We start from the raw sequence: 25,239 nt of genomic DNA, 5'->3' as shown, positions 1-25,239 counted from the left end.
TTGTGTCTGCTCCGGTGCAAACCTCAAGGTGGCGGTTGAGATTTTTTGTTCCAGAAAGAGAACCCTTCTCACTACGAAAACGTACAACGGTTCTAGAACACCGAGTGCAGACACAGAATGCTGTTTCATCCCCAAAGAGATCTGTCAAAATCATTAACTCCTTCCATGCCGGACTGGTTTAAAGTTGTCGGGGGCGCCCGGGCAGCAGCCCATCTTTCTCCAAAAGCTCTAAGGCCTTCTTCGATGTCAACGCAACACTGTTCTCGTCCTCCTCACCAACCATATCGTCTGGTTGTGAACCGCCATCGTTCTCATCCTGGGCTGGGTCTGATAGCACTGGTAAGTCGTCCTCTTCATCAGCATTGTCAGCAGCGGCCTCAGGTCCTGTGAACCGATAGACCTGGCCAGTTTGGATACGGGAAACTTGGCGTCGACGTAGCGTAGGATCGGACCGTTTGCAAAGAGCAGTTGACGTTTATGTTCTCGTTGTCCGAGCTGTTTGCAGTCTCGTTGGTGAAGGCATGAAATTTTTTACTACAAGGGTTCCAGCGTTCGAGCTTGCATGGGCAGTGGGTCGCATGGGTATTGGCAAATTACCCAAACCCACGAATTCCGTTTGGGTAACCCACGACCCATGCAGCACCCTGCTTGGAAGCGCCAAAATAAAAAAAACCATCGACGTATGCTGTATGGGATAATCCCTCGGATTTTGTGGGGAAATATTTATGAATTACTAGTTACAGGAATTTTTATCAGTTTGTACTTGGCAAGCTTGGTGGGACAAATTGTATTAGTTTCCCAAGGTTATGAGTTACCGGCATAAGAGTTATTATATACATATAGTATTACTTTGAGCTAAAGGTAATTATAAATAATTCGCCAATCTTGATATCAATTACCTCATTACTTGTTACGGTTCTCGATTTTAGAGATGAGCGTACGATCCCATCCTCTCTGAATTGTTGACCTTGATACGTCGAGCCAAAGCTTCCTCTGTACGAGCACACGGCAACCCCGTTGCAAGTTTGGTCTAGTAGGCTTGCCCAACTGAATTGCACGTATCAATGGCCTTTATTTTTATATAGTGTATAAATTGTCGCTAATCTTAAAAGACCATAACCCGACCTAGCATTGGCGGTTACTTAAGCAGACAGTAACTCTAAGAAAATTGAGACTCAAAGCAAAATCTTTATTTTTCAGCACTTGTAATCAAAACTTCCCATAATATAATATTTAACTTCGTGTAAACTTCTTCATCCTCGGTAATGTGCATAGTGTTTGCAATCGAAGCAAAAGCGGCCATTCCAAGAAGAACTTGAAGGTGCACAATAAGAGCAGCAGATGCGACCGCATCGATCGCAGTGATATCGGCCCGAAAAAAAAAATGGAAATGGCTCCAGACAGACCATGCAGTCAATTACGTCACTGTCTGGAATCCAAGATGGCGTCACACAAAGGTATCGCAAGAGCTGAGCAAGAAACAGGAGCAGTCACGTCATCAAATGCATGATTTAAACGAACAATTTGACTCACCCTTGTAGCTTTAGGATTCGTCACGACTCGCACACCTTCTACATCGGGTAAATTCATGTCCGCTCCATACTTCATCAAAAGCACAGCCTCATTCTCCATTTCTACAAACATCATACATACCATCTCGTTTAGTACATGTGCCTCCAATTACTGATTCTATGTGATCACCTTTTTCCATACAATAATGCAGAGGTGAGCGCTTGAGGAAGTCAACTTTACGCGGGTCCGCTTTGTGCCGTAAGAGGGTCTCCATGATCTCGCACGTTGCTGAGCCACTACGCTTGATCATCGAACAGAGGTGCAATGGCGTTTGCTTTACAAAATTTGCTTTGTTTGCGTCAGCACCAAAGGACAGTAGCAACTCAAGCACGCGCGATGCTAAAGTAACCTCTAGCTGAGTGGCCACGTGCAACGCTGTATTTCCCTCCCGATCCGAGAAATTTAAGTCGAGGCGTGGAAGTACTTCCGGACGAAAGAAAAGACTTACCATCTCTAGATTGCCACTTCGAACCGCGAGCTGCAATGGAGAGAACCCGTACAGCGTCTCGGCTTGTTGCAGCATCTCAAGTGCACCGCTAACCTCATTAATGAGAAGCGCGCAAACAAGCTCGACGTTACCTTTATCCACAGCCTGGTGCAGCACGGTGTTACCGTATCGATCAATCCTGAAATTTAAGGTATTCATTTGACGCCACAAAATGTTGCTGCTGTTATTTGCACCATGGTTGTCCAAAAAAGTATCCAATGTGCTATTGCCATGCGACGTAGCTCTGGTTGAAACCATAGACAATGTTCTGTCAGAATTTGGATCGACACTTCGACCTGCTAAATGTGAGAGCGCAGCTTCAGCAGCTTCTGCTCTACGACGAAGCCGCTCAACCTCCCGTAATGCTTTTTTCAGCATCACATCTCCATCATTTAACCCATCCACCACATCATCTATTCGTCTACGGTGTCGAACGGCATCTAAAGGTGAAAGCTCAAGATCATCTGAGTATGCGCTTGTTCCGACTGAAGCTGTAGCGGTAGAAAGCGCATCATTTTCCAGAGTTTCAATCGTCAATTCACTTTCGCGACCACTGTAGCCGACTAAGTCTTCAGACTTGTCGTCTTGTCTTGCACTTCGAGCAGGTGTCGTTCTCGACAGTGCGACCCGAGCTTGGTGCCACTTTAGGAAAACAGACTGAATCAGAGCTGCGCTTCGGTCACGATGGCGTTTAGTCGCTTGGATCCAGCATCGTACTGAATATTGCACCACAATTGCTGCTTTATTTCGTCGAGCGACACGTCGTTTCTCTCGCAAGATGGCTTTCCAGCGTACCTGGATACTTTCAAGTGAGTGAATTTGCCTGATGTATATCCGACGCTGCTGTCTGCCCCGCCACAAACTTTGTAGTCTCATGACAGATTTTGCGATTACATGTTCGCGTCGTTTTTCAAGTCGGTCAAAGGCCTGCTGACGCAAGAATACTCGAGTTTTACCAAGCTCTGTCTGGTCGATGTCAAGTGCTTCGATCAGATCTCCAGCCGTACAATCTAATGCGACCTTGGCCTTTAAGCCAGAATTTGTCGACGCCAATACGCGGTACTGTTTCACGAAGTCAGCATGGCTCATACGAACTGGAAAGGATTGGCGCAGAATCTCTACGGCTTTTAAAACCCCGCCGTAACGTAATTGACTCGACACCTTCGTTCTGTCGAATTCATCACTTGCACCAACATCATTTGGCTTGATGCAGCGAATATAATGTGTCTGAGTCTGTTGCACAACTTCCATAAGACCAGCTAGCTGCTGCTTAAATTGTGAGCCAATACCAGCAGAACTTAGCACGGAAGATCGCCGTCTTAGCTTCGGTGGCCCAATTTGCAACTCTGCTGATTCGCTCGATTTAAAGAACTCAAACAGCTCACGCAAATACAAGTTACTCGTTTGACTCAGAATGTCTAATAGTTCAGCATTAGGCTGATCCTTGTTCTTCTCACAAAATCCTTCTGCTTGGTAGCGAACAGCACCCGCATAGTGATGAACATGAAACGCAAAGTCAGCTTGATCTGTTTTTGTGGCGCTAAAATTGCAGTGATCTTGCAATCGTTGATATAACTTTCGAGCAAAACCCGTGTCACTTCCTTTCGGAACAACACATTCCTCGTCCAAAAGAGAAAAAATGCCACAGGTACGATGTTCGACCATTTCCAGACACATCAAATTATCTTCGTAATCCACAGCTCTCCATTTGATACCTTCGTCAATGTGCGCCTGCTGCTCGGTCAAGAGAATATCCTGGATAAATTGATATTGCAACTTTTCATTCGCATAATTAATGCAAAATTGCTCAAACTGATTCACGTCAAACTCTTCAAACCCGAAGATATCGAGAACGGCAATGCATGGTGCAATCTCTTTATTACCTGGCTTGCTTGTCAAAGTCGTAAACTGCTGAAATTTTGGTGACGCTGAATTAAGTTTCGAGACCAGGAAGTTGAATACAAATGCATACAATGAGCGAGCCATGGCGTCTCGGGTTTCTCCACATTGAAGAAGGCTCAAATTCGAATGAAAAACTTCACCACCGACACAAATTCTGCGTTTAGTCAGAGCTGATTTCAGCTCCTGCTGATCTATGGCAAAAAGATTTGAAACAATATTCAGATGCGTTTGTGCCGAAAGCGAAGATGGCGATCTTGATGCCAATCGACAGGGTGCCGACTCACTACCTTGCTCATCTATCCTTTTCTCTTCTTCCGACGATACAAAAAGGACGTTGCCAAGATGTAGTAATGCGCTCAAGATTTTCCAGATTGCTTCTTGCTCAACGTCCGTGAAGCCTAATACTTTCATGGACTGCAACATCAATTGAAACTGCTTTTCATCACGAACACCATCAGTTCTTTGAAAGCATCGTCCACCGTTGATATACTGGAATGAATTAGCCGATAGATTTTCCAGCTTTAATGCTCTCTTCATTTCTTCATTTGCACCTGCTAGCAGTTCATAAAATACGTGAAAGTTTCGTTCCCCATCCTGCTGATGCACTACACGCACTTTTTCCAAGAGATACGTCTCCACTGAGGTTCCTACTATTTCTAACGATGTTTTCAGTCCGTGTTTTTCGAAAAACATTCGCACAAACTTTCCAAAGCGACTACTATTATTATTACGCAAGGTCCTGGCGTTGCCAAATGACTCCAAAATTGGATTTGCACTCATAAGTTCACTGCTGCTGATTGCACGCTTGCTCTTGTCACGGTTTTCAGTCGTCACTCTACCACTTTGAGCTAAATATTTCATGATAAACTTGGTAGTTTCCGTCTTACCTGCTCCGCTTTCTCCACTCACAAGAATTGTCTGATTTTTCTTGTTCTCCTCTGGCTCGTTCAGTGCTCGACGCAACGAGCGGTAAGCTCTTTCGGCTATTGAAAATACATGTGGCGGCAGTGCAGTGGAATTAAGTATTTGCTTGTGAAAATTTTGCAAGTCGTAAAGTCCCACAATGTCCTTAAAAGGATTTACAGCGATGAGCACGGCCCCGGACTTACAGTAGACCTGGTCAACGCCGTAACGCTGAGCCAAATAGTCGACAAATGCGGGCTCGTGTAAGTGTGCAAGTGTGTCCAAGTCTTCTACATCTGCAAGTGTTTGAGATCCCGTCAGCTCATTTATGACGCGAATATCTTGAGCCTCATCTACTTCAACCGTGACGTTGCTGTCTTGAAGCTGCACGAGGACTTTAGAGGTGTCGGTCTCTAGGCGACGTAAAATGACTCCACGTGTCCACTCGTAGGCATCGATGGTATCGTGCAGACGCACGTAAACCTGCATGACGCCGCAGACAAAGGAACAACTTGAATGCAGTGCCTTCTTCACGCTAGTTCTACTTCCATCCGGCGTCACAACGTGCTGTCGCAGAACGGCAGTTGATTGGATTAGAAAAGCCATAAAACTGCTAATTGGACAGAATTCAATATAATCAAGTATTTTGGAATCAGATTGGATACAATCAAGCATTGGCATGTCGCTCGTGTACTTGCCTGAGGACTCGTGGTCACTTCGCTACGGTGTGCGCTCGGGTATGAATGCAAACTTTTGCAAAGTCACTGATGTACTCGGCTTTAAATAGGTACAGACTACTTCACAGTCGCCATTATCAACTATGTGGTGATGGAGGAAAAGTACGCATCGTATGAGTTGCAAATTCAGAATGGACGACGCAGTTGGAAGAGGTTGCGTCGTTTTAGTGAGTTTGACGAACTACTTGCGAGGTACGAGACTCTGGCATCAATAAAATTCGGTCCTGACGACCCTATTCGTCAGTGTGCGCTTTAAAGCAGGCAAACTGCCTGAGTTACCGCCTAAGACCTATTGCTGCCGAGACCTCAATCCAGACTTCTTAGCTAGACGCAAAGACCAATTACAAGATTTTTTGCATCATTTACTGCAGATCCGAGGGATCGCTGATGACGACCATGTGCGCAGATTTCTTGGGCTTAAGCTATCTGCAGAGCTTTATGTATGAAAAGCACATATACGTATGTTAGTAAGAAGTGGTAAAATTAACGAGTACGCCGTAAAGTATATTGCTGGTAGATCTTTTTCAACTTCTCTGCTCGTATCAAGAAAGTATGACAAGGGTTATTTTGCGGGACACAACAGCACGAAGTCTGCGTACATGGGTATGAACGTATTCTGACTTGACGACATTATGGTTGTGATGAATGACATTATCGTGGAGGATTGTTGTCGTCAGAATATGAACTTTTAGGAAACGAATACTGGTTTATATATATTTATCTTACAATTTCGTCCACATGCTCAATTAATGATTAATCATACAGTCTTTAGCTGCACCAGCGATCAAAGCGAAATCGTGTTTAGATTTCCTAGCAGCATACGACAAAGTCGTGTCCTTGGCTAGCGCCTATTTTGCAGCCGGAACATTACGGTCAGCAACTTGGAACTCCCAAGCAATATCTAGAAGGACAACAAAGTCGCCGTAATGCTGCAATTTTGATCAATGTGATATTTTTTTAATGAAGCAAATTGTGCGCTCGAACTTTCAAGAAACATCAGACACTTCGACAGCGCCCACTACTTGGCTAATGTTCCGGCCTACAAAGACGCTGTTCTCGTCTCCTCTCGATAGTAATCTCCTCTATGTGTGAGGCTGCTATGGTCTGATAACCTTCTTCGTTGTCAATGCTCCCATCATCCTGCGAGATTGCAATGGCCTAAGAATTGTTCGTAGTTCAAATGATTCTTGGCAGTGACATCTGCATCATGTGAGTACGAAATGGGTTGCTCAAGACCGTCGGTGGTGCTCTCATCAGCATGCAAAATGGCAACAGTCTGAGCAGTTTTATTTTTAAGAAGATGTCCCAAGCTACGAATCGGCAGCTAGCATCATGGACAACGTAATCCAGTGCATTTTTGTTGAGCCATTTTTAAACTATCCCTTGGGTTTGTGTACCAGGAACTATCAGGTTAACGTCTAGCTCTGCGCTTAACTTGAGTAGGTCATCATTCAGTCCTTGAATCTCATATATATACAGCAGTATGCTGAAAAACTTGCTACCTTCTCTAAAACATTTACATGGTCTCCGAAATCCAGATGCCTAATCATTCGAAGACGAATGGAATTTTGAGGTCTCACAAGCAATTCTGTAATGGCCAAATTGTCCGATATTCATAACCTCGAGGGCTATTGAAAGATTACGCCCTACTGCTGTGGGTTCGCTCAAGCGGATCGATCGTGTTTTCTTGCGCTGATTGCAGAAAAAATCTCGCTTTAACTTCCGTAGATTCTCTAGAAGAGCGATGGAAATTGATTAAATGCCAGGCATCCTCAAATTCCCGGAGTAGGTCGTCCGCCAGCTTCAAAACCACAATCAGAAGATTCTCGCAGGACCATATGCAGCACTGATGTACGAATCTTCGCATGAGCAAATTCGTATCGGAAAATATTGAAGTCACACCAGGACGCAAGTTATGTAGCCTTTTGCTCTCATTTTTCAAACAGCTCAACAAGGGTTTGTGGAGGTGGACAAGTCGTTTGAGGTGCCCAACTTACACGCTTGTCTAAGTGGGAACTAGCTGCCAATTTTCTCTTCTATAAAGCTCAGATATTTGACATCATAAACTACAAAGTACTGCTCAAAGCATCAAATAAGTGGACTCGAACACAAACTGACATAAAACAATGTATCTCTGGAAGATAAGTTGACTTAAAAAAACTGTACTTTTGAATGAGTAAAGAAAACAAAATACTTTAAACGTCGATAAATAGTTATTTGATAAAACGCGACACGAGGTAAACTTGCGATCCAACCAAGTCAGCTGTTATGGCTCACTGAAGCCGTGCATTTGACATCACTACTAACTGCTGCACATATTAATTGTACGCAATTTAATCTCAGATCTCACCACCAACCAGGTCCCAAAAAGCCACAGGCTCCTGTCCTTGCAACACAGTGTCACATTTTCTAGGAAACGCTTCATAACGCTGCAAAATCTGCGCCCCACGTTCGGCAACATTCACCTGGTCTTCATTAACGTCGGTACCACACCAAACGAACATATAGTTGGCAGATGCTACAATCAAACACAATTCACCAATATCCTGAGTCGGGTCACGAAAGTAATGTTCGTTGATGCTTGTCAAAGGACCCAAAAATAGCGGCGTATTCGGCACAGTAGCACTATCTTTAAAGCATTTTGAATCAAGATAAGCATACGCCACGTCAATCTGAAAAACAACTGTTTTCTGAAATTTGATCCTGCCATTTGGATGGATATTTTCCCACTCGGTCAACTGGAAGATGAATCCAGCATTCGGATCGACGACTGGGCGTACCTGACGCACCAAATCTAGCGCCTTGTACATGCCGATGTTTTTGTACCACATCAAGTACGCTATAGCCATTGTTGGGGAACGGGAAATGCCTTTAACACAATGCAAAAAAATTCGTCCCCCGGACTCTCGAGCCCGCTCTATAAAGTCGAACAGGCTGTAAAAGTGACGCGCAATATCTTCCGATGAATGATCTCGAAGTCGAATATTAAAGTAGCAAAATGCATCTGGATACGATGCTGGAGCGACACTGGCGGCACAGTTAATGACATGCGTAATGCCATTTTGAAGAAGCATCGACTTGCTTTTGGCAGCGACAGCTCCACCAATATACAAAAAATCCGTCAGCTTTGAGCACACAGCCGCCTGATCATTTCGCCGCTGCAAGCCTCCAGTTCCCGTCGTACTTGTGTCGATTTTCGTTTGATCAACTTGCGATAAGTCCAACGACAGGTTCCCTGGGTTGCGACTGTGACGTTGCTGTGGTGAAAACATTCCTTTTGGGACGCTGGCACCGCTTCGAGACAGCACAGTGTCTGGAGGGATCGACAAAGACGATGAACAAGAAGACATTGCTCCAACGACGGCGGTGTTTCGGCTCTTCAAATTCAAATCAATCGAAAAATATGTGCGCTTATCAGAAGGCGACCCACTAGTAGAGTGCGAAGCATTCAAAACTTCTTCAGAGCCTTTTCTCGCATGGGAGAGCAAAGGCGACCAGTTCCCTGAACAAGTAGTTCCCGCCTTAAAGCCTTGCTGGCTGCATACTCGCTTGTTTGGTGTCGGAGGAATAAACATTAAGCTGCTGTTCTCGATGTGTTGTAAAGCTGTCGTATTGTTTATGTTGCTTCTCGTGACGAGCACTAAAAGCAAATTTATGTCAGCAAAAAAGTACCCATTATTCAATTAAAGTCGTTAACTGAATTTCGAGTTGAGAAATTCGTCTTTGTTATACCTCCATGAGTGCTTAGAGGGCAGATCCCATCATTTCGAAATGGATTGCGCTGTTGTCCGGGTGATGGACAAACGCTGTTGATCTTCTGCGGGGTGTTCGGGAGCGCCCGTGCTGGTGGCGTCAGACAGACATTGGGCAGTGGTTGTCGCTGGCTGTCAGCTGTTCCCTCTGCAGTCAGCAGCTCTCCGAACGCTTCTAGACTTTTTAAGTTAATACATTTGCATTATTAGTACCGGCACACTAACATCATATGATCAACCAAATGTGACATCTAAAGGTGTAACAAATTTTACATTTTGCCGTCCGAATAGCAGCGAAGCAGCGATGGAGGCTCTGCAGAAGAGCGCCGTCGCAATTTAAGATGCGAATCGATTGGCAAAAGTGCAGCTGCATTGGCCCGAGAGGAATTGGGGATGTTGGATGGGACGATAGTGGAATTCGAAGGCGACGATGATGCAGAAAGAGAGAACAGCGAGTGTGCACTCTCAAGCTTGCGCTTAGCACTGTAACCATCTCCGGCAGAATTTACTCGACCGCTATGCGGTGTAGCAACGGGCCCGAGTTCCATCGGACTTTCGTATTCGAATACTTGACAGGTTTACAAGCGCGAAACTTTCTAGCTTGAGAACTTTTCAATCAGACCGCGTGACGTCTTAGACGTGAAGAGAAAGTGTCTTGCCGTCGAGTGGGAGCTGGAAGTTATACACCCGAAACGCCGTACGATGACCCTCGTCTTAATGACGCATACTGAAGCCACGTCAAAAAGATGGACGAAACGTAGATGAAGATGTCAGCCGAAAATAAGTCACCAAATAAAGTTCGTGACAATCGTTCCATAACTCTCGTCAGATGCAATCTTTCTGGCTTTTATGCAGACAACAGAACCCTTTTAAAGAAATAAGTGTATGTCTCTTATTGCCTATAATGAATAGTAAAGAGCGTTAAGAAAAGAACAAACAAATATTTATCATCCAGTCATTTTAGCGTGATGTATACCACTATATTAATTCCCTAATCAAATTTTGCGAAGTTCTCAGTATACGTATTGCTGCCGAATCCACTTTCTGAAATAAAAGTTCTTACGATGCTCTACCGTTATGTCAAATTCGGATATACGTGCTCATCATCGGCAAGGTCTATAATGGCACGGAAAGTAGTCAAGAATAGTCGTATAGCGCCTCTATCCGCATGTATAAAATGTCATAGCAGAGGTATAGTACCAAATATTATGAACTCCAACGCTTCACACTGGCGAATACTGCCATTGCTGCCGTTTCGGATATCTGAATGAATTTCTAAATGATCACTTCAATTCACATTGTTCCCCTTCTAAATGCAAGGCTATGTATGTATGATCTTCAAACATTTACTACTTTTTCGGTGTATCCGACTCAGCCGATACGTAGCTCTTGTCTTGAACATCATGCCGATTGTTTAGAATGTGTTTGGTCTAATCGCGATATAAGAACACGTTACGCATTCTGACTGAAAGTGACCACGTTTGTCGTTGTGGAAAGCTCGCCTCATTATTTGAAGCGACATCAGTGCAGAATACTCGCTTTCGCACAGCTTAGTCAGTATGATGTCTTCCGAGACACCGCTTTCCGTCCAGCATTAGACCTTTGTACTAGAATTGAATGGAGAGTATTGCTTCGGATAGCTTTCTGTTGTCGTCGTGCAGACGTCTTTCCGGTGAAGCTATTGCTCTGTGCAATGCGGCAATTTTAACAATAGTTCATGTGACCATCACTCCAGATGACTTCAAAAATCTCATGTGTAGCTCGTGTACGTTCCAATATGTCCAGTCTATCGTTATTTTAATATTAAAAATAGTAGAGGGCGCTAACATGACAAGCGTAAATGACGTGGTGTTGGAGGAGATTAAGCCCTCGAGTAGCGGTAGCGGCCCCGACCAGTGGATTGAAAACTTGCGCAATGGCAAAGTATTGAGTGAACTGGAGCTTAAACAGGTGTGCGAAATAGTGAAGTTGCTACTTATCGAGGAGTCCAATGTGCAGCCCGTAAGTAGTCCCGTAACTGTCTGTGGCGATATTCACGGTCAATTTTTCGATTTACTGGAACTTTTCCGGTGCGGTGGTGACATCGAAAGCACGAATTATATTTTTATGGTAAGCACACTTTTTTTTGTAAAGGAATTTCCAGACTAGCTAATATGTTGTTTATTCACTGTATAGGGCGACTTCGTGGACCGCGGACACAACAGCGTCGAGACTTTCGAGCTCTTGCTGTGTCTTAAAGCTCGCTACCCAGACCGCATTACTTTGCTGCGAGGTAATCACGAATGCCGGCAGATTACACAAGTTTATGGCTTTTATGAAGAGTGTGTGCGCAAGTACGGCAACGCCAACCCATGGAAGTACTGTACAGATGTGTTTGACTACCTCAACTTGGCCGCCATCATTGACGGACGTGTGCTCTGTGTGCACGGTGGCTTGTCGCCCGAGATTCGTACGTTGGATCAGATTCGAACAATAGAGCGCCAGCATGAGATACCACACGAAGGATCATTTTGCGATCTTATGTGGTCCGATCCTGAGGATATTGAGACGTGGGCCATGAGTCCACGTGGTGCTGGCTACCTGTTTGGTGCGAAAGTAACACAAGAGTTCAATCAGATCAACGGACTTGACCTCATCTGTCGTGCACATCAGCTCGTGCAGGAAGGTTACAAGTACATGTTTGATAATAGCCTCGTCACTGTCTGGTCAGCGCCAAACTATTGTTACCGATGCGGTAATGTTGCAGCTATCCTGTCGTTTGACGACAATCTAGAGCGTGATTTTAAGCTGTTTCGCGAGGTACAATCAGTGCATTTATAGCATTGTGTGCTGTTGTTTGATTTAATGCTTATAACGTGGTGTCGTGTGACTATGTTAGGTTGCTGAGTCCTCGGATGGCTTTGACCAACGTGCGCTAGTGCCGTACTTCCTGTAAATTGGCTTCTGGGATATGACATCTCGCGCACTTACTTACGCCTTGTGTGTCGCTTGCAAACTTCATTCACTTTCAATCAAGCTCGTCACGCAGGTTGCCACTTAACTTTCTCCACATCGAATAGGGACAATGGCATTAGTAAATAGTTGATGATTATAAACGATTTTTTTGCGTATGAGCTTTTTCGCTTGTTCTGTGGGAAACTGACGTCACGAAGGAGGAGACAGCGGAGTCACGTGAACAACATGGGGCTCTGACATCCAGCTGGCTTGCACAGTATAAGCAAAATCCCACCCGAATCCAGCGCCTCCATATTCTCCAAAGTGATTCAAGCACACCATGCCGCCTCGAAAGCTGGGATATACTGCTGCAATATGGTAAAGAGCACGCCTACATGCCTCAAGTGGCTATTACGTTCAAGGATGCACAAATAGTTAGTACTGAATTCATTGCAGTAGAAATAAACAAAAGAAACAAACATGTGTGCCCTTTTTCATCTCCTGAACAGCAAAAAATGAGGGTAGGAAGCGCATCATCACATCCCCATCTCCTGTGGCGGCAGCACCTCCGATAGTTGAGTCGACGTAAGCTCCAGCACCAGGCACGGACGCATCACCAACACGCCTGATAAGCAAACCAGACTTCATCAGCAATAAAAAATGTGTTTCATTCAAATATTGATACGAACCCTGCAATTTTGTGTATTGCCCCGTTCGAGCTGGTACCCGCAGCCATGTGTCCATTTTCAGCCAGCACTACCATTCCAATAGTGTCGTGATTGGTAGTGGATATCAGATTTTCGGTACCAACACGATTCTGGTTGCTGTAACGAAGCAACGATCGGTCTTGGAATCCGGCATACACTCCATCCTGTACATAAAGTGGTCTGTACGGTGGACACGATGTGTTTTGTTCTTGGACGTTGCGAAAGTAATTGGGCTGACACTTTTTCTTCAGCCATTCCTGGTGCAATGCTTGGGAATATTGTGTGTCCAGGGTGGTCTCTTCAAAGCCCATCATTTTTGCAAATGCCAGTGCTCCATCTCCCGCCAGAATACTATGTGAAGAGTGCTCCATGACGGCGCGTGCAACTTTGATGGCGGGTTTTATGCGTCGCAGTTGAGCTACAGCACCCATCTCCATCGTAGTGCCATCCAGAATCATGGCATCCAACGTCGTCTCTCCGTTAGAATCAGGACTACCTCCGTACCCTACGGTAAAGTCGCATTGGTCGATTTCGCAGCGATTGCAGCCTCTTGTGATGGCGTCGAGCGCAGACGAATTACCACCACGTCCCTGAAGGGCCTGGAAGCCAGCGCGCGTGGCATTTACGAACGGCCATGTATTGATCACAACTGCGCCTCTCTGAGGGAGTTTGTGTGCAGAACCGAGAAGCATGATAAAGCAAACAAGCACCGCGAAGCCGCCGCATATCCAGCGCTGAGAAGATTGCTCCGTCATTCAAATTAATATCACAATTGCATAAAATAGGACTAAATAGCTTCAACTGCAACTAAATTCAAGGAGACCATGCGATTCATTAGCTAAATCACTACCTCCAACGCTTCATTACTTCCATTCAGGTTTCTCTTTAGCTCGAGCTAAGGCTTCGTGCTGAGCACGAAACGCTTTTGTAAGAGAGACACTTCTTGCTATTCGTTGTACGTACGCTGGAGCCTCAATCGTGCGAGGCTTAAATGTGCACTCATTAAATTCTCCAATTTCTTTTTGTTGAATTGCTCGACGCTGCTTAATCGACCTCTCTTGAGTTTGCTCCTTTACGCGCTGTAGATACGTTTCGGGACTCGATGTGATTTTCAGTCGACCTTCATAACGCTCAGACGTGCGGTTCAGCTGCGGCCGAAAAGTCAGCGACGCCATCTCTTCTTGCTCCATCTTAAGCTTCATCAACCGCTGGGCCGTTTCTCGTCGTAGCAGATCTCCACGACTGAGCTCAATAATTGATCGTGGCTTTCGCTTAATACTTGCCTGATTTATTGCAGGCTTAAAAGTACAGTTTGGATCCTATAACGAAAGCGTTAGTGTTATGATTGCATGTTACATTCTCTAAAGCCACCTACCGACGATTGAACGAACTTTGTTTTCAGATTTCCATGTTCTTTTCGCCGCGCATACGTACTAACACGCTGTAAGAAAGTACCTTTTCGCCCTTTTCCCATCATTGCACGAGAATTTTTATTTATGTTTGGTTTGTAGCCAGGAGTAAGCTGTTGCTTTGTTTGTTCAATACGCTTATGTCGAGCTTGCTCAAAAAATTTCTGCCGCTCGATGAATTGTTTAAACTGTCGAGCACGCTCTTCTCTCATCTCTTGACTTTGTTTAGCATCCACAGATCGTGGTCCGTGGTACTCCTCATCAGTTCTTAACGATAGCCGACGTCGACTATTACCACCGAGCCGCAATGAAATGTCGTCTTGGCATGATGGCAGCGAATAAGCATCAGAGTTACGCCAATCCTCATTTTCATCGTCTCCAATGAAAGATAAACTTCTTCTCGTTTCACTACGCCCTCCAACTGATAACTTTTGGTCTTCACCTTCACTAACCCAAGGTTTGCTTAAGCGCTTGTAAATATTTTGCTGTAAATAAAGCTGTGCAGATACCATTTCCGATCGAATTTCATTCACTTTGGGATTAAACGTGCACTCGGCAAGCTCTTTTGCAGCTGCTTCTCGCGAAGCTGCTGTCAGCGACGGTGAGCGTGATGCCTGAGCTGTCATGTATTTTGCCTTGACTCTTTCTCCTGGGTTGATTCTCGGCTTAAACGTGCAATGACGGTCAATCTCTGCCTCCTTGTCCGCTTTAAGCTTTAATGCGAGCTCCTCGCGAGTCTTGTAAATATCCGCTTCCTGATACAGTCGTTCAGAGACAATTTGCGAGGCGGTGAGTCCTTCAGTTAGGATATTCGATACCTGCTGCTCACGCAATTTTGCAACAACTTTAGTCGACTTCGGATTGACTTTAGGCGCGAAAGTGCACTCATCAAGCTCTAACTGCAATTGTTGCTGCTTCATCTGTTCCCGAATCGCATCTTTCTGAGATCTCCAGCGAGTAACTCGGGCATGAAATTGGTCATCAATAACACTACGATTTCCACCTTTGCCTCCGTCGTTGCTGCTACAATTCGAGATGCGATCGCCGTCACGTTCATCCTTGAATTGCTCTGTGAAATCAAGGTAATGCTGCCCAGCTTTACCGTCGTTAGCAGAGCTATTTTCAAAAAGAGGCTTCTTTTCCGGGATATTGGCTGAAGACGTAAGCCCCTGATTTGGCCAACTTTCGACTGTTCCATTTGTATTAGCACCAGCTCTTCTAAAATCCAGCAATTTGCTAGTAGTCGAAAGTAGGTCCAGTGAGGAGCCCGCATCAGCACTTATTCCGGGCACTTCTTCACCACAATTATCCACGGACAATTTATGACATGTATCTGACACTTTTACACCTTTGTTAGCGACTTGAGAGTGTGATTGATCACGTTGAATCAAAACGTTGTTCGATGCTGGGATCTTTGATTTACTTGACATCCACTCTTGCACACTAAATTGCTTTACCTTTTCGTGCGAAACACCGGTTGCAAAAATTTCGGCATCACTCTTGACTAAAATACCACCGGCTTTTGATTGCGAAACAGCAGAATGTGGTGCATGATTCATCCCAAAAGAATGTGAAGCTTTTGTACAGTCCGGAATCAATACATTTGGAAAAGGAAAGGGACCCACAGCAGAACCAAAAGAAAATGGTGTGGTGGCTACTGGAGTCTGGTTCAATTGATAAGGAATCGGGAACGAGGCTGGTACATTGGAAGCACGAGTTCCTATCACTGAATGAGTTCCATATCCCATATTTGACGAAGATTCTGAAAATTTATCATTCGACAACATGGATGTCAAACTAGCATTCACCGTAAGAGGAGCTGGAGGAGCAAAAGGCAAGGCACTTGATCCGGCTTGAAGCTTCGCGAGCTGTTGAAAAAGCTGCATTTTCGAAATCTCGCCGCTTTTCAGCTGCTGTATGAGCCCAGATACCGCCAATCTCGGTGATGAAGACGTCTCCATGTTTTCAATCACGTAAAGTGATTTTAACCGTCGCGGAGGTGTGTCATGCCAAAGCTATTCAGGTCATTGTGAGCTATTTGGGTCCTTAACTTGCTATATATACATATCTGTAGCTTCACCGCACTTATGCCAATATTTTAGTCAAATCGACCTGCGTTGATGTATAAAAACGAGTGTTAAAATAAGTTAATTTATGTCCACATCGTGTGAAGGTGTAGGACCGAGCCCTGGCTCAAGTGGTTTGCTGGACTGGGAGGTATCTGGATCGATACCCATAGGATTCGAATCAAAGACACCGGAGATAGGTCACTAAAGTGGCGGAGCAATCATCCGTCGTTTGACCGCCTGCCAACCCGTGCCGAATTGGGTGTGTCAAAACTAGGTGGGAGAAGGCCCACTGACCGAAAAAGCCCCATTGTGCAATGAGGAGTACGGAGCCCGGCCCCAAAATGGGCCGGATAGCTACCAGCATCCCGCTCTAGAGAAAGCTTAATCCTAGCTTGTGGATTTTGGTAGTACAAATCACGGTAAGGTGTGTAAAGTAGACACATGTATGTTGCGTTTATACACCTTAAGAAAGCGATGAGTTCTTGACTTCGGATACCGCGTTATCTACGCATTTGGAACCGTGTTTTCGCCGCTCTACGTTTGCACGAATCCGCTTGACACACAACGTACGATGGCGCCTAATGACAAGGATCCCTGTGACCCTATAGAAAACAATCAACATGTACATATGGGTAAGCAATTAATGCTACCAAGCTGTTCCTCAACAAAGTCTTTCACTGACTTAGCTTCCCTGTGGCAATCGTCTCAGATTGAAATCCAGGCTTTAGCAAAATAATCAATATGCTAGCACCAGACTGGACACGTCCACTGTAGACCATCCTCGGATAGATGGTGGTCAGACGAAACACAATAATTACTGAGTGGAGGAAATCCACATCACAGATGTGAGTTGCCAGAAAGACATGCTCCCATTCATCAATCTTGCGTCGATCTACGCCGTTTTTACCTCCGCAGGCTCTACACCATGAGTCAAGGTTGTTTGTTTAATCTCCCTGACGCCCCCCCCCATGAAGTGGTGCCGATTCTAGAAGATAGAGATTGCTTCACACGGAGAAAGGCGTCAATGACGTCACACTGCTCCTTGGGCAGGGGGCATTGGCGTGACTTATAATTTCAGGTTAGCAAAGCGTCGTAGCAAAATCGGCAATTTTGTCTTGAAGCAGTTGATCCCCAAGGTCAGGATACGTTTAATTGGTATGTACATACCAGATGCAGTCAATCAAGACTAGAGTTGTAGCGTGAGGAATAGACTGTAAGCTTAAATTTATACGCGGCATCTGCATTCTATATGAGCTGATTTTTACATCTCTCGATACATTGGACCTATAACGGCTGTTGTTAAAAGGGTTTAATCGTAAGAATTACACTTCTCATGAGAATACGAACACATACTGTGCTATACTTGGGTTTATCAGCCGTAACACGACCTCGCTTCCATGAGGCAATTAGATGCGAAGCATCCTTTGGAGACACTTGAGCAGATATTCGCTTGAAGTGCTCGAGCAATACTCGATGGGCAAGGCAAATCCACTTCTATGTGATAATGTACATGTGTCGACGTTTTCTGCGTGGGTGTACCCAGTATCCAGTACAGTGGCAGGGCTACGCTCGCTCGCACGATACTTTGCTGACGCGTATGACAAAACAGCTCTCTGTCTCTAACTTTTGGGAAGGAAACAGGGTTGTGCAGAGCAACGCACTCCAAACTAGCAAATGAGGACTGACTTTCTTCAAATTTCAGACCCGGCCGCCAGCTTGAGACCTGGACGATCGATTTATAAGCAGGATTAAGGGTACGAGAAGGGAGGATGTAAGCTCAAATTGGAAGCGAGAGAGTGCTAGCCTCGACGTCATCCTCGAGCTTTGTATGATGCGAAATGTGATAACCTTGACATCCCCTCCACTATTATGGCGTAAGCTCAATACATAGAAGGATGTGCACGTTGTTCAGCACCGTTGATCTCTGAGGACTAATTGATGATTAATTTTGAATGCATATGAGATGATGCCATTTTTGAGTATTTCAACCGAGCTGGCTGTTATCCCTTGAAAAAACGTATAACGCTTAACCATAGCAGTGTGGACCACATCGTGCCATTTACACAAACCAATTTTGACAATCAATACGTTCATGTCACTTGGGGAATCGGATGTACCAGGACTTTGCGAGCGATGCTCGGTAGTTTGAGCAAAAACAAACTGTTCTTTCAGTGTAACTCTGGCGCCGACGAGACTTCATTCCTTGGGCATGTCATTACCAAGCATAGCTTGCGGTTAGATTTCGCGAAGATCAAGGCCTTCATAGATTGACAGCTTCCACTGACTCAACGAAACTGAAAGAAGTACCTTGGCCTGGCCAGCTACCGGCACTAGTACAGTACAACTTGTGACGACATGTCTACTGAAGACATTGATAAAAATCGAAATGTACTGGGTCGCAGTAGAAGAGGCAGCGTTTTCGACAGTGAAAGAAATCCATGAGTGATTTGATACCAAATTCTTTAAATCGGTCAACCATTACCATTGGCCCTGTCTACTCCAAGCAAATGTCAGCGGGTATGAAGGCGTCATCGCGTTTGCATCTCGCCACTTTTAATCGACACAGAGAGATTATCCCGTTCATGATAGGGTGTTAATCGCTGAAAGTAAGATCTTGCCAGGTTCAGGGTACATCTGCTTGGCTCCAAACTATTCGTGATCTAAACAGATGATACGTCGCTGTGCATAGAAACGTCGTCACCACCTAACGCGCCGAGCATGACAGAATGGTAATTCTTCTTTGTCAAGTATACGTTTGGCTTAATTTTGATTCGGGTCGGCATCATGTAGAGGCAGATTCGCAATCTCATCGCCCATATAATAAACCGTCGCATGCCACACGATAATAATATCGTAAAATGACGAGGCGAAACATTTCGCGTATGGGTCGGATGCAATATGCGTAGAGCTGCTGGGAGCTTTCCAGAGCAAGGAGTTGGGGAAGTCAGATGCCGCTGTATCAACGCATTCAGTTGTACCGCATTGCATTTTTACGGCCTGCTATATTTGTATACTGGTCCATTATGCCCGCATGGTTCGGCATGATGAAGATCTCGAGTACAAAGTTCTGTACGATGCACGTGATATCCTACCAGGTAAATTTTTGATAACAAAAAGACACACGATTAAAGGAACGTAATGTACTGGAAGCCGAAAAGTAAAAACTTTTGTGAGAACGTGCAAAACGTTTGTCGTTCAAGGAAGCATCCAAAAATACCTTTATCGCGATATTTGTGGACCGTCGGAGCAAGTTGGCACATCTCGCTGCTGTCAATGACATCAGTCCCGGTGAGCTTACGACCGCCGATATAGTTTTGTCAGCATGACTTGCCCGTGACCATTGTCTCGAATCGCATTTCTCCACTGTTGGCAAATGTTGTTCTCACCGTTTGACACCATATTGGACATTTTCATTGCGGGTTATCTGCAAAAATACAGCTCAACGGGGCGCAGTTAGCGCGATTATTGCGTCGTCTTAGATAACTCCCAGATCACTTGCTCAAAGCGACCACAGTACTCAAAGAAATAGCTCCCGCTCATCAAGTTCGCGCTGATTAACGCCGAACACGTCTCTACAGGCAGTGTCCTTCAGTTATGATGAATGGAATAGTTCACACCGTGTCATTTTGACGTCACCAAATATGGGCTTGGCAGCCAAATTTACGTTTATGATAGTGGAGATGATGCAGAAAACTAATGGAATCGTTGACATTAGACCGCAAGAAAAATAGTATGATTTGATTTACACTTTGGAAGATTCTACAACGACAAAAGCGTCCAAACAAACTGAACTCTTACACGCATGAAAAAAACAACGTTATTGGCTTCAGGGCTTCTTTGCTAAGCGGTTCGTCGATCGGATCAATCATGGAGGTCGTTGCTCTTGTCTTTGCCGTAGAACTTGCTCTTCAAATTGTTGCAGCTGCTGATGAACCTGCTTTACGCTCATCAGATGAACCTGCCAACTGGTAATCGTGTAATCGATGTAGTCTACGTATATGTAAAAGGAGATCTGAAGGATACGTCGCGGTCTTTACTGTGGCGCTTATCTGTAGGTCTCATCCCTTCGCAGTGTTGAGCTTCGCTGGGCAAAATTTGAAGTCTGACGATTTCGAAATTCCCTCGGATACATTGCGAGAGATATTTCGCGGTGATTCTCTCCTTGTATTGAAAAGCTTCGCTACCGCAATCGAGGTCGAGTTGTTAAATCCAGAAACCGAACTCGAAGTTGCCACTGTTCGTTTGTCATAGGAGGCCTCACCTAGGCTATCTTGTCGCTTTATCTTGACAACTCGAGATGTCAAATTATCATGGAGTGCACCTGGGCGTTTCTCGTTTTTTTCATTATACCACATTTGTCATTCGTAGTATCAGTGAGTAAAAATTTCAGTCTGGAATTTGGTCGTGTATGGTTTGTGGTTGCTTGAATCCCCGATCACACTGACATTGCTGTGACTGCCGAATTCCAAAAGGTTTCAAAATTTCATCATCTGAAAATACGTCGACCATGGAAGTGACAAAACCCCAAAACAGCATGGAAGAGACAGTGAGTCAAATTGCATCGACTGACTGATTGACTTCAATTCGTAGTAAAATCAAAACTTCATCTCAAAGGGGCAAGCGTCATACCCAAGTGCGTGTCGCAATGTCATTAGACCAGAAATACTATGCTTTGCATAATCAAAAGCATGGCTCTCCACATAAAAATTAACTGGGGGGAAATGCTTCATTCAACAATTTTAACATGCAGGTTTCGCAGTATATACTACTAATTTGCGACTTTTCTCGATCGGGCCGTTTAAGTTCGTATTCAGAACAAGATAAGCTGCACTCTCAACATGCCAAAAAATCAAACCGCACTGCGTACTATACCAAAAGAAAACGAGCAAATTCTGCATTCTACGTTATCTCATTTTAGCTGAACGACGGCTCCGTTCTCACAAATCATTCAAGTGTAAAGCTCTTAGTTGAAGACGAAAAATCAACTCGATCAGTCCCTTTTGCAGCCGCACTATATTTTGCAAAGAGTTGGTGGCTCGCCATAATCAAAAGATCTCGTGGGCATCAGTCACAGCTGGATCGCCCTTCATCGTCTCTGCTCGTTGAGCAAGCGGTGGCCCACTTTTGTTTTTGTGTTAGTGGGCTGGAAGGTCTGCTGGGCTGTAACCAGCATCGGGTATAGTTGAAGGGACGCCCCGATTCAAAAACAATATGATTTGATAACCCCGCAATTATATAACTGCGTGGGCGCCGCTGTCGGCTAGAGCTTGGCGAACTCTATGTCGCTAGTGTCCAGGATAAGAAAGGGATCACCTAGCGCAATGCGACATCCACCGCCAGTGAGGCCTGGATACTTTCGAAGGTTAGGACTTGATCGGTTGTTGTAGTTTTTCAGAAATGAGCCGAGTTGAAGACAGCATGATTTAGTGGTGGTGAGCATCCACCTTGAATTCGACGCCGCCATAGTATTTTACGAAAGTATTAATTATAATTAAGTCCGTTGAAGCATGCTTAAAAATATATCAGCGATCTTCATTATGGCTACTAACGACTACATTACATTGGACTAGAATTTCACAAGCAAGACGAGTTCATTAAGATCTGTTGGCAGTGGAGACTGTCCTTATCGACATCCCCATAGTAGAGTGTCTACCTGAATTCCACAACGGGAAATATGCACGGTGTGCAGAGTTTAAAATGGATATTATCATAGTGGTCGCTCAAATCCCAAAGGGCCACATAAATCGGCACAGCCATGCGTCCTATGGAAAAGGTGGACGTGGTGCATTGAGACTCGAGGATCATATAATAAAGAAAAACTCACCCACGATGCTTGAATATCGTCGAGCACAAGACCCGTGTTTATGCGCTTGAATTAGCAGTTGGGGTAGGAAGTTTAGCGCGGTGGCTGATATTAATGCTCATGCTGAATCGTGTTTATACTAAGCCCTGACACAAGAATGGTTTGCGCCTAGGACAGTCTGTGACCAGGTTGCTGAATAGAGTATTCTAATTAGTACTCGGTACGGATGAGGGTGAATGGGAGATCCGTGCTGCTCGCCTCATGCTATGTATTTAGATAACGAAGTATCATGATAGATATCGATAATATTAAGTACCAAGGTAAACTAAAATTTATTTAAAATTGCTGTATCCTGCAGAGGGTTCTCGGCTTTTTGCCGAAACGGCGTTCGGCGAGCCCAACATGTAACAGCGCACGTCCCTTATCAATTTGCACGTAAAATTTTCAATTGTACAAAACGCAGAGATTTTAGAGTATAGTCATTGATGGGGAAGGTGGCACGCCATTATAACGAGGTCCGTGGAACCTTGGCCGCTAGTCTCACGTCATAGCTCTATTAATATACGTAGCAACAAGATATAAACAGCATCAGAGCAAAATATTTGGGTTTATAGCAAAAGGTGATACAAATATAAAATATTCGCGAGATATGATATAATTGATTTTTAAACACCATTGTTATAAAAAATACGGGGTAGTCAACAGTAGAATCTATCTTTCAGGCACATGCAGCAAAATCTGGAGTGGATTATTTGCCCTCCATAACTCAACAAGCAGATTACCACGTCATGTAGCTACCCATACCACAACCTCGCAACTCGGAACTAGGCCGCTAACGCTCAGGTTCACAGTCTCAAAGTCAGAAAAATCCAGTCCAAACTAGTCACTAAGCAAGGTCACATCAGATACTGATGCTACAGCGATGCAGATATTGGTATTTAGTGACATCCTTCAAACGATGCATGTGTATATGGATGTCAATGGTGCATATAACCGATGTGCTGTTCTCGAGTGGAAAAATGCTGATCGACAATCTGAACTAAGCTGCTAGGGTTCTTTGAGACTATGATTCTGAGCGTTAGCGGCCTAGTTCCGAGTTGCCAGGTTGTGGTACGGGTAGCTACATGATGTGGTAATCTGCTTGTGAATTATGGAGGACAAATGATCCACTCCATCTTTTGCTGCATGTGCCTAAAAGAAAGACTCTGCTGTTGACCTTCCCCGTACTTTTAATAACCATGGTGTTTAAAAAACAACTGTATCATATCTCGCGAATATTTTCTATTTGTATCACCTTTTGCAGTAAACTCCACATTATTTCTTAGACTTAAACCTTGATACATGTTACTTTTAAAATGAAAAGCAAGCTTTTATTAAGTAGCCCTGGATGAAACGCCTGAACACCTTCTTTATGCGCTGCTAATTTTAACTCTTTGAGCCTTAGCTAACTCTGCGCAAGGTGCATGGCAGCCTAACTGGACTTGGTGGCACTTGTCGTCAACCGAAGACCGAATCTTTGCAGACAATTTTTTGAGAGGGTGCAAACAAAATTGTTTGATTCGTCCTGAGATAACTAAATGCACTTTGTAAGCTCACGGCTTTTCTTGGTACCAGATACTAAGTCAGCTGGTGGCCCAAGGACCGAAAGTAGTAATCGCGCGCCTGGAGACGCTCACCAGCGTTGCGAATGCGCTAATAAATTACCTTTGCGAGCGTCAAAGCCAAGCGTCATTGGATGCACTATCGCCTTCCACCGTGGTGTCGCTGCTGTGAGCAGCTAAGCCTTAAGAACAGGGACATGAAGCATCACACACTCTGAATAAGGGGGGTGAGGTGATCCTGAGTTCACTCATGTTATCATAACCGCAACGCAAGAATGAAGACTGAAGTACTCTACCGATGTAGAAAAAGCTTGCCAACGTGAAAAGTGTTTGAGCGGTAACAGTTACCATCGTCGTCGACGATCGGAACAATAAGGAAGCCTTTAGTGTCCACCCTACCCAATAACTTTAATTTGTTTATACGTTGCGGCGTACCCTAAATGCACACAAACCCAAGTTTTAGTTTTGGCGCGCATATGCAGTGACGTGTTGTCATCGTATGCCCTAGATGCACATTTTGTTTTTGACTATGGGGTAGGTGATGAAGAACATTTGAGCAGCTTTTTATATCAGCATACATATTGGAGGTATTTACATATCATCCAGACTAGAGTCCAGTCTTGAAAAAGAAGGATCTACCAGGATAGCCATACCTGCTTTAAGCACTGACTCTGTCACGCCCAGTTGCCTATCGAGCCGACTGGTACCTTAATCACAGCGGAAATTCTAATGTGTTGATGACATTTTGCATACTTTGAATGTCGTCACTTTTTGTGAGAAGTCATGTCTATCACAAGCGAGTGGCTGAATTGGTCACGAAATGGTGTGTGATCCCAAAGCAACTCACCAAATAATGCACCGAAGGCGGCAATCAAATCTAAGATGGATCTGGTTTGAAACGCACGCTGCTTTGAAGCACTGAATATTATTCTTCATATCTTGTTCAAAATAGAACAATGCATTCCTCTCTCATATATTTGTATTTAGGCTCGTGATTTACAAACATGCACGTATTCTTTCCAAATAGTCACCAACGACCATTCCATCGCGTCATCTGGTGGGCTTTCCCCTTCCTGCTTTAGATACTCACCTGACTCAAAGCTAAAGCAGTACGTGCTCGCCTACATTTCGGCGTTGGAGACTAGCGATTATAAGCAATCTGCTGACTTGGTCATTCTGCAAAAAAGAAAATTGCACTAACGGTCCTGATTGCGTATCACCTTTTTCTAATCTACCAGTACCAACATACATTGCTGGCCAAAAATATTAGCCATGACTATTTCTCAAATTTTTACGTCAACTTTCAGCGAAATACCCTAAAACCGTATTGAGACAAAGCACTCTAGGAGCATATCTTGTTTTT

General features: G+C 44.6%; 8 protein-coding genes across 8 annotated transcripts; 4 read left to right on the top strand and 4 right to left on the bottom strand.

Annotated features, from left to right (window-relative positions):
• Window positions 1–178: 178 nt before the first annotated feature.
• PHALS_11023 (myosin-like protein) lies at window positions 179–5,353 on the bottom strand (the record flags this gene model as incomplete). The annotated part of the gene is made up of 4 exons (XM_024726546.1): window positions 179–400; window positions 1,407–1,469; window positions 1,534–1,634; window positions 1,702–5,353. 4 exons carry the CDS (start codon window positions 5,351–5,353, stop codon window positions 179–181), a joined length of 4,038 nt encoding a protein of 1,345 aa, XP_024577213.1.
• A 190-nt stretch (window positions 5,354–5,543) lies between these two features.
• Window positions 5,544–6,221, top strand: PHALS_11022 (px domain containing protein; the record flags this gene model as incomplete). The annotated part of the gene is made up of 4 exons (XM_024726545.1): window positions 5,544–5,589; window positions 5,652–5,793; window positions 5,846–6,041; window positions 6,105–6,221. The coding sequence occupies 4 exons, from the start codon at window positions 5,544–5,546 to the stop codon at window positions 6,219–6,221; spliced, it is 501 nt and encodes a 166-aa protein (XP_024577212.1).
• Window positions 6,222–7,940: 1,719 nt separating this feature from the next.
• Window positions 7,941–9,901, bottom strand: PHALS_11021 (mitogen-activated protein kinase phosphatase 1; the record flags this gene model as incomplete). Its single annotated transcript, XM_024726544.1, has 3 exons — window positions 7,941–9,241; window positions 9,334–9,533; window positions 9,627–9,901. 3 exons carry the CDS (start codon window positions 9,899–9,901, stop codon window positions 7,941–7,943), a joined length of 1,776 nt encoding a protein of 591 aa, XP_024577211.1.
• A 1,279-nt stretch (window positions 9,902–11,180) lies between these two features.
• Window positions 11,181–12,288, top strand: PHALS_11020 (phytochrome-associated serine threonine protein phosphatase; the record flags this gene model as incomplete). Its single annotated transcript, XM_024726543.1, has 3 exons — window positions 11,181–11,462; window positions 11,529–12,152; window positions 12,232–12,288. 3 exons carry the CDS (start codon window positions 11,181–11,183, stop codon window positions 12,286–12,288), a joined length of 963 nt encoding a protein of 320 aa, XP_024577210.1.
• Window positions 12,289–12,497: 209 nt separating this feature from the next.
• PHALS_11019 (n-(beta-n-acetylglucosaminyl)-l) lies at window positions 12,498–13,749 on the bottom strand (the record flags this gene model as incomplete). The annotated part of the gene is made up of 3 exons (XM_024726542.1): window positions 12,498–12,695; window positions 12,768–12,912; window positions 12,977–13,749. 3 exons carry the CDS (start codon window positions 13,747–13,749, stop codon window positions 12,498–12,500), a joined length of 1,116 nt encoding a protein of 371 aa, XP_024577209.1.
• A 108-nt stretch (window positions 13,750–13,857) lies between these two features.
• On the bottom strand, window positions 13,858–16,364 carry PHALS_11018 (uncharacterized protein; the record flags this gene model as incomplete). Its single annotated transcript, XM_024726541.1, has 2 exons — window positions 13,858–14,313; window positions 14,370–16,364. The coding sequence occupies 2 exons, from the start codon at window positions 16,362–16,364 to the stop codon at window positions 13,858–13,860; spliced, it is 2,451 nt and encodes an 816-aa protein (XP_024577208.1).
• Window positions 16,365–17,945: 1,581 nt separating this feature from the next.
• On the top strand, window positions 17,946–18,363 carry PHALS_11017 (uncharacterized protein; the record flags this gene model as incomplete). The annotated part of the gene is made up of 2 exons (XM_024726540.1): window positions 17,946–18,067; window positions 18,219–18,363. 2 exons carry the CDS (start codon window positions 17,946–17,948, stop codon window positions 18,361–18,363), a joined length of 267 nt encoding a protein of 88 aa, XP_024577207.1.
• Window positions 18,364–20,339: 1,976 nt separating this feature from the next.
• Window positions 20,340–20,723, top strand: PHALS_11016 (RxLR-like protein; the record flags this gene model as incomplete). The annotated part of the gene is made up of 2 exons (XM_024726539.1): window positions 20,340–20,440; window positions 20,528–20,723. The coding sequence occupies 2 exons, from the start codon at window positions 20,340–20,342 to the stop codon at window positions 20,721–20,723; spliced, it is 297 nt and encodes a 98-aa protein (XP_024577206.1).
• Between the last annotated feature and the right edge of the window lie 4,516 nt (window positions 20,724–25,239).

This window comes from Plasmopara halstedii (genome assembly GCF_900000015.1).
Source record: "Plasmopara halstedii genome assembly, contig: Scaffold_525, whole genome shotgun sequence".
Lineage (NCBI taxonomy): Eukaryota > Oomycota > Peronosporomycetes > Peronosporales > Peronosporaceae > Plasmopara > Plasmopara halstedii.
Note: the sequence above shows the minus strand (reverse complement) of the source record. Positions and strands in the feature narration are given on the sequence as shown.